This window comes from Sceloporus occidentalis, unplaced genomic scaffold (assembly GCF_023333645.1).
Source record: "Sceloporus occidentalis isolate IW3139 unplaced genomic scaffold, rSceOcc1.0.p SCAF_31, whole genome shotgun sequence".
Lineage (NCBI taxonomy): Eukaryota > Metazoa > Chordata > Lepidosauria > Squamata > Phrynosomatidae > Sceloporus > Sceloporus occidentalis.
This window is the reverse complement of record NW_028317011.1, coordinates 9,510,174-9,522,601: the sequence shown is the minus strand read 5'-3', so window position 1 is coordinate 9,522,601 and position 12,428 is coordinate 9,510,174. Positions and strand designations below refer to the sequence as shown.

Here is a 12,428-nt window from a genome sequence, read left to right as displayed (position 1 = left end):
TTCAATGGGTTATAGCCATAGTCTTTGTGACTAGCAGCAGATGAAATCCAAATCCAACGCTGAATATTAAAGATGGGCAAAATCAGTTGAGTCTAGGATTAAAAGAGGGTTGATGTATGGGGAAATGTGTTGCTTTTTGGAAACCAAAAAAGACTGAATATGTATTTGATTAACACATCGTAAAGGACCTACCTTAGGGATAATTTGTCACTACCTTTTACAGAAAAATGAATTGTTGCATCATTTTATGTAATTAATGATATAAGATAATATTGGACACCATGGGGAGGGAACTTAGGTTACGTTTTTTATTCTGAATGCAGCTTGGGGGGGGGTGATTTATGATCATACCAAAAGGCCACTGGAACAGTTTGAGAGAAAAGTGCTAAACTTGGAGCCAAACAGACACATTGTTATGGCTGATCACTCAAAACTTTGGCTCAGAGTCGCTTTATTTTTTGTTTGATAAAAAATGGCCTTTACATTTCAAGGATAAATATAAAGCTGGTTATGGAAACAAAGCTCCATTTATAGGCCTTTTGTTGAATGGAACATGATAGAGTACCGGTAATTTGCGTTTTTTGACCTTTGATCTGTTTCGTCTGTTGCAGCTGCCTTACCTCACGGTCAGAGGAGTTCAACGCCTTGCAGTGATCTCACAGCCACCCCCCCAAGCAGTCCTCACCACATATTAACCTGGCAGACCGGGTAAGTCCTCCTCGCTTTTTGAAGATTAACATTCCATTCATAACTGGCTGATTACACATCAAAGGACACGTTCTTAGTAAGTGTCCATACCAAAGTGTAGTAATGTGTGTCGGATGATTACATAACTGGCTGGCTATAATGACCTACAAGTTGCTAGATCTATTTGGAATGCCAAATTCAATTTGTGGTCTGCATTGTAGGTCACAAGTACTGAAAAGGCCAACCCAAGTTAGTTTTTCACTGTAAGAGGTTGGACCCGGTTAGCATGTGCTATTGATTTGCTGAGCCCAGGACGCTATGAACTCTCGCTACTCGCTACTAACTCGTAGGCTACAAAAAAAATAAGATATTTAATATTTTACAATGTTATTATATATAAAACTTCTCCATTGTCTGACTGATGCCTTTCTGCCTGGTAATCTATAAAGTATAAAATTACATGTGTTTCACATCTCTGGAATGCATTTTATATAGCCCTCTATATGATATCTATAGCCCTCTATCTACCAGAGGGCTGCATTTAATATCATGTTTTTTACATCTGCTTGTGTTTGGACAGTTTAACCATATTTGCCACAAAGCTGCCTTAACTCTAGACGTTAAAATGTTCAGAATTAGTAAATTAGGACAAGATTTAACACCGGTACAGTGTGCTTGAGGCAATACTCTACTACGTAATGCATAGTTCATGCAGCAGGGTCACATTTTCATCCCATTTCACTCCATCAAGTCCATAATGACAGATCTCTACCGTTTGACTAGAACCTTGTCACTGGCATGTCTATTGCATTCTAGTATTAAAAGCAGTGTACAGACAGGGTTTCCATCAAGGTACTTTTCAAAGGTCTGAATGTGCTATAAACCCACCCGAGTCAATACAGCAGTGTTGCGTTTTAAGTGTTTGTCGGCATGTTATGTTCTCAAATGGCAAAGAAGTATCTGTGGGACTCTTTCTAAAATACTAACTGAATGTGATTGGGCTCCTGGCCGCCATTCTTTCCAGACTGTACTAACAACGTGTCTGCCTCACTCTGTCTTTCTACTCTTCCTTCCTCTGCTTCCCTGTGCTCAGAGATGCAACAGATAACTCACCCACTCTGGATGAGTCTTCAAGCCACCAAAGTACCGATGAATAGAGGTACTGTATGATGAAAATAACACAGCCATGTTCGTGTACAATTTCATACACGTCTTGCTATTTTTTGGATTTTATAGTATTGTAAATGTGGCTCTTGTGTGGTTTGTCTGCCTTTGCTCATTGTAATTTGCTTGCTAGCTCCTGGTTTGACCGGCTTAAACTGTTTCATCTGATCTAAAATTGACAGGACAGACATATGTTTATTCTCACAGCCCTAATCACATGTGGATAAGAATTGTTACCCAAGATATTGTATACTATGTAAAGCCAGTGGTTTCTTTATAGAGTCCCAAGTGCTTAACATCTGTGAAAATAAATAACATGACATGCTTATTTTATGGGACAGCCGTCCCTCTGTTACACCTTCCCTTTCAGATACAATGCTCATCCATCTGGTACAATAAAACATGCATCCCCTGGATACTTTTGCATGCTTCCAAATGCTGCATTCCCTGTGCTTCCTGGTACATGACAGCAACACCGTTTTGGTGAAGAAAGCAATCATAGATCGCTTTCTGCACCTGTTTAAAGTCATGACGTGCCAGGCACGTCAATTGTCATCAAGGGGATATTGTGTTTACTAAGCTTTTTTTTTTTTTTCTTCTAACCCCAGGGGCTATGGTGATAGCTGCTACCTTGATTCTGCCCTATTCCCAGAATTTGCTGATGTCCAGTGGTACGGACAAGAAAAAGCCAAGCCCGGGACTCTCGTGTGAACCAACCGCTCACAACAATGCCATGTGGATATCTTGTCACTGCCTCTCATTTGCCTTACCCAGATGCACTATCATCCCACGCCAACTTCAGCTATAAGCACTTCATTCTGAACCTAGCAAATTAACCCAGCACCAGCCCTGCTTCTGAGTGCACAGCCAGTGTCGGAGACATTACTAAAGACTATCATAAGACCTCCAAGCCAGTGTATATTACGAAACGGTGACAGACTGGTGTCCGTTTGCAGCTGGTGTCATTTTGTACGAGTCAGGAATAAAACCATCACCGCTTAATCATTATTAATGTTATTGTACGGAAGTGAAACAAAAAGTAACGATGTCGGATATCTGGAGTTTCGTCCAACACAGCACTAGTAAAATGAACTTCTCTTTTTTTTATCTTGGAGAAATGATATTTTAGTAAATCTCAAGTCAGATGTTTCATTATATGGGCATAAAAAAAGATGACTCATAGAGATGCATTGGAAACAGCAGTCAGTTTTATTCTTACCAAAGATAAACTTCCCAAACAAGTCTATTGTCTATAAGCTTACATTTTAGAAGATCATTTGCAAAATTGCTGTTTTTAAATACAAGATACAGTTTGGCTACAATTACACTGCAAGGTGCAATGGTGACATCATAAATACTCAAACACTGTAAATAAACCTCTTTGGCTGATGTCATGTGAAAAGGCTTCAGTCATTACAATACATAGAGCTTTGCTGTGAGTGCAATTCACATCCACGTCCTAATTGTCAATGGTACAACAAATCTAAGGACAGCACATTTTTTCTAATAGCAGCGTGAACTTCCAGGAGTTCTGGAACATGCGAAGGAAAGGGCTTTTCCTTTTGTACTGAAATACTAGACTCCACATAGTTTTAATACGTATGAGGGCTCTCGATTATACTACTGCAAAACATTAGTGTACAAATTCAAGAATACATAAGGAGACACATTGGACTGGGGAAAACAACCACTTTAGCTCAGATGTCTAATCCACATTTTCAACTCTGACCCATAACCACTATATGACTTGGCACTTGAGTTTTTGATTATAGCTGAGTATCCCAAGAAATTCATAATGTTGTCAGGTGTTGTTTGGGGTGACATAACTATGATGTTATGAGATCATATGTTATGATAACTATGATGTTATGAGATCTCATAACTATGAGATGTTATATGCATACCCAGGGCAAGCTACCCAGAGCTCCCCCTATTGTGAGCTAGTGGTTTTGTGAGGGGCATGAATGGCTGCCTATGCATGATTAGCCATACATGGCTGGTCAGAGGCAGGAGGCAAGCTCCAGACAGTGCTGAGTAGGAGAGAAAGAGGGCAGTGGGTGGCTGTTGCTACACACCACTTCCCCTTCTCAGAGAAAGACTAGAATGACTCAAAAACCCAAGGAAGCAGACACACCTGGCCAAACCCAGAGAGTTTTCCACAAAACGTTGGACATCTAGGCACATGCAGTGTAAATCCTGCCACGTGTATGTTCAAAGTAATCAGTACAGGTAATATAATAGTAACTGGAGATATTTCTAATACTGAAGGGAGTGTTCTGCAAAACAGGATATAGACCATCTCTCAAAGTGAGGTCCTCACTAAAGCTGAATGGCTTAGAAATGCTTTGAAGTCTGGTTCTAACATTGCTTTCAACCTGCCGACAAATGTTTTTGTGTATAAAATGTACTTGTAAACTTTGGAAGAATAAGCTGTAAAGTAATAACAGAAAGCACTGAATTAAAAAGGCCTTGTTGTTTCTCTACATCGTGAGCGCCTCACTCTTCATCCAGGTATTCACATGTTTGGAAAAGGGCCAAACCATGAGGCAATGATGTCCAAATACTTCAGCAAAAAAACTATGTTTAAAAGCCCTAAATGGTTAAGGTGTGTTGAATTAGGTGATGTTGGGTTCCATACAGCAAGTGTACTAGAATTATCAGTGAATGTGATATTTCAACTGTGTGACATGATTAATCCTACTTGGGTTTAATCACTAATACTGAACATCCTCCTGAGTGTTTGTAGAAAATGCCACCACATAATGTGACTGTCAACTGAAAATGAGCAAAGCTTGATTCCAGGGTTTTAGCTGCAACAACTAAAAATAAAATCTAATCCTCACGTTTGAATAAGTGATACAAAATGTGAGTGATCCCATTGTACAGATGGTGCTCTATCAATCAATAAATACTAGTAATAACCAATATTAATGCATCAGTCCTTAAGACATCTCACTCCTGTAGGTTTTGTGGCTGCGTGAGAAGCAGATAAGAGCTCAGTGAATGCTAGTACACCCCATCTTTCATGATATTTAACACAAATAATGCTACAGTCCACTCCAACATGACTGCTGTAGCCATTTGTCTGATTGTGTAACATTCACATTTTGTACAGTTTTAGTTGGTCCTATTTACAATCTACTGATAGTCTAAGTATGTATCCAACATTTTTTATTCTAGAAAATGTTCTAGTTTTCTTTAACAAGCTTACTTGCCTAGAAACTCGCACTGTGAATCTGTCCCATCCACTGTGGTAGAAAAAGTACGATCCACCCATCTGTGTGTCATGCGAAGCCGACAAGTCAATTTGCTGGCTAAGTACAGAAAAAAAGCAGGTGCTTCGATCAATTTTCCATAATGTGAAGTCTGCATGGTTCCATTATAACCAGTTAGTTGTTTACCTATTCTTATTGTAACTGATGATTATCATAGACATGGTGTAAATTAACCCAGGGCCAAAATCCCACAGACCTTCTCAAGGAGGGCCAAGTTCACCCTTTACTCAGTTTACTGCAGTGATATGAAACGCCTTAATATAATAATCTTATGTTAATATAAAATATCACTATATGAGAAAGGTGCATGCAAAGATTACGAGACTTGACTGTTCTGCCTTTTATTGCTGCAAAAAGCCCTACATTTTATAGGACAGATAAGTGTGGCAGAGAACACAGAAGATAAAGCGCACCATCGTTTCGAGAACAATCATTTTGTAATGAAAACAAGAATTAAGTTAATAGCCATTGACCAAAAAATGTACAGATGCCCCATAACATTCGTACATATATATCCGTCTCAGCATCTTTCAAGGTGAGCTTTCGTGTATACTGAACTTAAAGCATTAGACTATTGCTGTCTTGTAATCATAAATGATTGACCAATATAAAGAGATTTTAGGCTTCTGGAGATAATATGTTCATGAATATAAGCTGGCATATCCTAAAGTAGAGGGAACTGGATATGGCAGGATAAACTGTAGACATTGTGAGGCTCTTAGTTACTGCTTGGATGGGAAGGGGGATCTCAGTTCTGATTCTTTTGTTATTGTCCTATGGTTGCAAGGAATATGTGTCTTACAATCATTGCAAAAGGTTGCATAAATGGAAATTTTAGAACTGATTTTTATGTTTCCTGCAAGTACTTCCCTCCTCGTGATCCCGTGAGCACCATTTTGAATACAAGCTGCAGCCTTTTATGTTAGCATTTTGCAGGTGTGTATAGCCTTTAAACTCTATACTGGAATCAGAGCCGCAGAGGTATGGAAGCATATATTTGATAACCATAAATCAGACTTATTTAAAGCAAATGTAAGAAAATCATGTCCCTATTGAGGGTAAAAGACAAAGCCAGTTAATCAGTGTTCATCCCGCCTGCACCTGCCTAAACATTTAGAACAACCCAAAAGCAAACGAGGCAAAGTGCTTCTACTTTACTAACACGTCTATTTGTACAATAGGTATAGATGTTATTTACAGACTCCTGCCTTAACTTACATATGGCAAGAATCCGATAAAAAGATAAAACAATGACCTCAAAGAATATTTCTGGTAACGCAGCTGTGGTGTTATACAATAAACACTTCATGTTCCGTGAGACTTACAAGTTACATCCAAAACTTCACTAAACACAATCTGTTTTCTAACCAGCAGTTACTTAACCCTCGCTGGCTTTGGTGGCATGGGGCATCTATACATGGCCACAAGGACTGGTGTCTGTCTGCTTAATGCACTGTAAGGCGAGATTTGTTCCTAATATGCAGTTGAGTGTCAGAGAAATGTTACCGTGGATTTTCTTTTCTTCTTCACCCAGTATTTGTTTCTTGATGGGGGGAAAAAAATAGCAAACCTTTTTTCAGGTGCTATCAAAATGACCAGTTAATGCTTAGTTAGCTAGGGGTTACATTTTACATATATTAATGTCAATAGTTTTAATACAAGTTGTGCAAAAATGGACTTTAGCTTCAACCCATGAGAAAGCAAATGGGCCAGCAGCATAATGCGGTGCTAGCCACTAGCCCCTTTGTCAATCTGTGGGTTAAATAACTTAGGTTGCTCCTAAACCGGACTATAGAGCATGTAAAATTAAAATTTTTTTTTTTATTCTGTTCATCTGTAATCAATGGAAAAAATATGTATGTTGTAGAAAAGTTGCAGGATTTTTCAAATGAATTCTGCCATTAATTTATTCTTTTTGTATTAAGAATTTGTATAGTACATTTTGCAAAACGGTGTTGTTGACACTTCCTTAATAAAGCATTTTTAAAATGAAAAGAGATTTGTTTGTGACCAATGTAGTCTCTCTTTATAGAGCGGGGGAATTTCATGAAATTCTGAGCTGCTGTTTCAGACCGAACCAATGGGGGTTTTAACCATTTCAGGGTTTGTGGGTTCTATGGAAAAATAAAAGGCTGTGATAATGAATATATATATATATATATATATATATATATATATATATATATATATATATATATATATATATATATATATATATATATATAGCCATGCTGCACAACTCCAGTCCTGATTAGCAGCAAACATGCCATGATTTCTGAAAATCCTAAAAGACCATAACCAGCACCATATCAGGAAATGTAAATCATTACTATTATTAAAATGCTGCTTGGTGAAATATATGAACTCACAAGCTTTAGGCTCTATTGATTAAAGTTGCTTCTGGATACAGGGTGCAATTGTTAGATAAGATGTCATTGCGAATAATACAGTTCAGAAAACAAGCACATTCTAACTTTTAATAATCAACTTAAACTTTTTTTTTCCATTGAGCCGTTAGGGCTTTTAAACATAAGGCATCCTCTGGGACCAATGAAAGGTATATATTACACAATAACCCCGCAGGTGTCTCACACTTACAAATAGACGGATATGGGACTATTGTGGGATACATTCAGAATAACAGTATTATGGTGAAAACAGACTATCGATATGGTGGAGCTGAAATGCATATTTATTATACCAGCCAGTAAAGTGCTGTGTGAGCTGCAATAAAAATGGGTGTTCCTTAGAAATCAATAAGGAATAATCATCACCTAAAAGCCATTAAAGGAGTACCTGTTACTGCACAAAGAATCAAACAGATGGTAAGATATTACTCAACAGTAGAACCATATCTTAATACAAGAAACACATACACTCGCTCCACAACCCAAGGAAGACAAACGCCAAAGAAGCAGATTATGTTCCATATGAACAGTTGAACACAGAAATGTTTATGCTATGAAACTATGTATCTATTCATACTAAAATTTGTATTGGCCGCTCAGGCACAAGAAAGTCACCCATATTAATCAACAAGTGACACCTTCTTTGGCCTCTAGAGAATCATTATGGGCACTAGCATAACACCTTGAGCTTTATGGTCAGTAAATGCATAATGATGGTGATACTACATTGTCACGGAGCTGGCTAGTCCGACCGACTACCTCCGCTGTCTTGTGCTCCCTTAGCCTGGGACAACACACTTTCCCCGGTTCCCCAGTCACTAGCCGAGACTCAGTGTCGGGTAAAACCAAACGAAGACTGATTTATTTTGGACACACAGAGCTGGATATAACCAGCAAAACACACATTTACATAAAACAAGATATTGGGACACAAACCGCCCCCTTAATCTGCCTCCCAGAGACAACAGGGGCAGTAACGAGATTAACAATACAATGGGGGGGGGGAGACTGATTTATACAACATTAAACATCAAAGAATGGTGGTCACTCCCTGGTGGCATATCCTGGCTGTCTGCCGGAGATAATCCCCTCAGCCAGTGATGAGATGATACTGCTGGGGGAAGCCACAGAAGCCTTTACAAACCCAGGGCCCATAGTCAATAGGGAGGAGGCTGGCAGTCAGGCCTCTCCAGTGGTCCCAGTGATGGAGGCTTCCGTCACATACATCATAAATCATTATTTCTAAAGTTTAAAGGAAGACAAATCATTCATGATGACAGGCCTGCTCACATATTAACGCAAACGATCGGGAGGTGATTAGAATTAGGAATGCGGGGGGTGAATGGATAGATAGACAGATAGATACAGCAATGTAGATAGCCACATTAGTCCAGTAACGTAGATGCAAAATAAAAGAAATGTTGCAGAGTCTTGTAATACTGTAAGTCCAAAAAAAGGTGTTTTGTAACGATAATCTTTTAGGAGTCTTCCCTTTATCCAGTCAAAGGCATTTCTGACCAGCAAAGTAAAACACACAGGTTAAGTCTCACAAGTATATGTCCTGATACTGGGGCTTCAAAATAGGGCCGGATAATACACAGACAGAAAACTTCTGGTCATAAATAGTCGGGCTTCAGTACCTGTACAATAACATCCCACACAAAGATGGAATTCCCGCCTGTTCCTCTCATCACATACCCACAACCACATATACAACCCTGGAATCACCACCAAACTCATAGAATTCATCCTCACGCACAACTACTTCAGATATACATCCACAAATAATGACACCGCAATACGCCAATCTATTCATGGCCAATTTTTGGACACGCAACTTCACAAACCCAACAAATACTATTGTTATTTCCATTATTTGGACACACTACATACATCTTTATACAGAAAACCCAAATCCTCCGATTTGTGAATGTATATTGTTCACAACACTGTACCCAGAGCACTGGCGTGAGGGTGAAGCACAGGAACGTAGAATTTGAAGGCCCATCTAGTCTGCCCATATTCCTGATGTAAATACTCAGATCTTAATGCGTGGTTAAACCCCCCAACAATTTGTTATACGGCAGGGCATTTTATAAGTGTATGGATTGCACATATAATGCTTGTGGCCAGAAAGCTTACCGATAAATTTAAAAAAAGACAAGAATGTTTCCCTTTTGTATTTTATAGGAATCCCACGTATTATAATGGAATAACAGAGCACTGGTTGTTGAAATAGATTTGAAACACATGTGCAATAAACTTAGAGAGTTTTCTTTTATCCCACAGGAACATTACTGATGAAGAAAGAGCAGGCTAATATTTTATACGCTGGGGTCCAGCTACCCACTATCTGTTTCCACGGAGAGATTTTAAATTACACCAGCTAAAAACCAATCATTTACACAATTTATTACAACAGACACAAAACATCAGCTTATATAAAAGGCCTTGTTGTAAACACAAAATGTGTGACTATTTGTTTTTGGTTTCCTGGTGTGAGCTGATGGTGATTTTGGCTTCTCTTAGGAGGCATTAGATGCCATCCTTCACTGAATGTGTCTCGTACTTGCAAAAAGTTTCCAGCTACCCCTAAAGTCAGGATCTAGAACAGTCAGATAAGCAGTTTACAAGTGTTCGCTGCGGGCCAGTGTTTGCTAAGTAGTGGTCAGCGGTATGAAGAATTGATACACAGTGTATTATGTCTTATTTCTCAATACCTAGATATGTGGAGCTGACGAAAATGCAATTCATACTGGTTACCTTGGTCTGTAGGGATGGGGTGGAATCTGATTAGTGCAGGTCCCATGGGCCACATAATCTCTAATATACTGCAACTTAACGCCGAAATCACTCACAGGTAACCCCAGCATCTCCCTGTGGAATTTAACAATCAATACATTATATTGTAGACGCACTTAAAGCGAAGGCATTAAGGTCATCCTAAAATAAGCATGGCGACTCACGATCGGCAGATGAATACATTGGTTCTTGTTTAATGTCTCTATATATCTTTCCATGATGAAGTATTAGGAGAAACACTGTGTTCATGTAAACATCGGGAATCCCTAATAACTATGATATATGATCAATTTGCGGCGCCAGCTTTATAAGCTGATCCACTAGATCAAAACATTTAGATGATTGGGAATCAGCACACTGAATGATACACAACCAGGGCCGGCCTTAGGGGTGTGCGACCTGTGCGACCGCACAGGGCGCCATGGTAGCAGGGGCGCTGCCCGGGACTTAACTTAAAACATCGTTTTTTTTGGGGGGGGGGTTAAACTTTATTTAAAATCATTCATGTTAAATAAAGTTTTTAAAAAAACGATGCTTTAATCTAAGTACCGGGCAGGGGCACCGAGCGGTTGCTCGTAAAGTTCTCAGCAACCACTCGGCGCCCCTTACTCTCCGTGACTCCGTCGACGGATGTCTCTCGCTCTCACCGCAGGACTTCGGCAACAAGGTAAGTGGGGGGGGGTGTAGTTTGAAGGGGCAGAGGGGGGGTGTAGTTTGAAGGGGCAGAGGGGGGGTGTAGTTTGAAGGGGCATGGGGGGGTGTAGTTTGAAGGGGCAGAGGGGGGGTAGTTTGAAGGGGCAGAGGGCGGGGTAGTGAGGGGGGGCGCCAGAGGAGTAGTCCGCACAGGGCGCCACAACGCCTAAGGCCGGTTCTGTACACAACCATCTATACCCTTGAATGTGTTATGTAACAAACACACAACACACACTACTACTACTATGGGGCTGTTAAAGGTCCAGCAGCGTTATAACACTGTGATGAAAAGCAGTTGCCATAACAGAGTTTCTGCTCCTATCCTCTGGGGACCGGCGCTGGCTCTCACTCCCAGCAGCTGCAAACAATTACATCAAGATGCCGTGAGAAACAGAATTTTAACCCCCCCCCCCCAATCTTTACAATCACAACACTGTGACCTACTGCAAATTCGGCCAGGATAAGCATCTTCTGTTTCTGGATACTTTTGATTCTATTTTAGTGGCTGTGCGGTAAAGAAAACATTTTCGGAGCTATTTTAATTCAAGTGACGGCGTAAAGCTGATAAGTCCAAAAGATTATTCATATTTAAAATAAAGACCTGCGTTGTATCAACGTCATTGCGAGTCGTCGGCTCCGTCCTTATTTGAATTTAGATTTATAATGTGTGTGAAAAGCTTACGCAGGATTCTTCAGTACCATTAAGTACTTTGACATAGGACGCCTTCTCTTCAGCCAAAAACATCAGTTTTCAGACTATTTCTAATGAGCTGCTCCGTAAATACAAATGGAGTAAAGGACTAAAAGAGAAACGTAAACTAAAGTAGATCATAGTACATTAGGAATAATAAATACATAATATAAACTTCCTAGTCCTATCACAAAAGATAGGTACCTGGCTATCGTACCCCTGGAATCTGTCTAACCCTGTTTTTTTGGAATGGGGTTGCATATAAAAAGGCTTTTTTTTTTTTTTTAAAAAAAATGTCTAATATTTCCAAGCCCAGTCAGGGTTCATCAGCTGAAGGAATTAATGACATAGCGAAAAACACACACACACCTGCATTTGTGACAGGAAACACAATTTTACACTGATCACCATCCTCTTGAGTACTGGACATTTCATGTAACCAGGCACCTGCAAGTATTTATAATAAATAATAAGTAGATAATAAAGCAACGCCATATCGATCTACAACAGTATGATAAAAACCACTAGCCACCCATTAGAGACATACAATCATTTAATATTGCTCAACATATAACATAAGCTGGTAGTTTTTTTTAACCATTTCTTGTTCTAGTAAATTTGTGTCCTTGAATTGTCATGGTGAACGTTCTTTTGATGGGTCGTGATACCGATATTCTGTTTGAAAAGAGGTCTTCTCCAGTGGCAGAA

General features: G+C 39.5%; 1 protein-coding gene across 4 annotated transcripts in view; it reads left to right on the top strand.

Moving 5' to 3' along the window:
- LOC149298819 (FERM domain-containing protein 4A-like) overlaps window positions 1–2,562 on the top strand; it is a 123,336-nt gene extending 120,774 nt beyond the window's left edge. For 2 of the 4 annotated variants that reach the window (XM_089487133.1, XM_089487132.1), the window contains exons 22-23: window positions 612–708; window positions 2,460–2,562. In XM_089487133.1, the coding sequence (XP_089343259.1) occupies window positions 612–708; window positions 2,460–2,562 (200 nt within the window). Of the gene's footprint in view, window positions 1–611; window positions 709–1,780; window positions 1,845–2,459 lie in introns of those variants that run through there. The other 2 variants (XM_089487134.1, XM_089487135.1) reach the window with 1 other exon arrangement.
- Window positions 2,563–12,428: the final 9,866 nt, after the last annotated feature.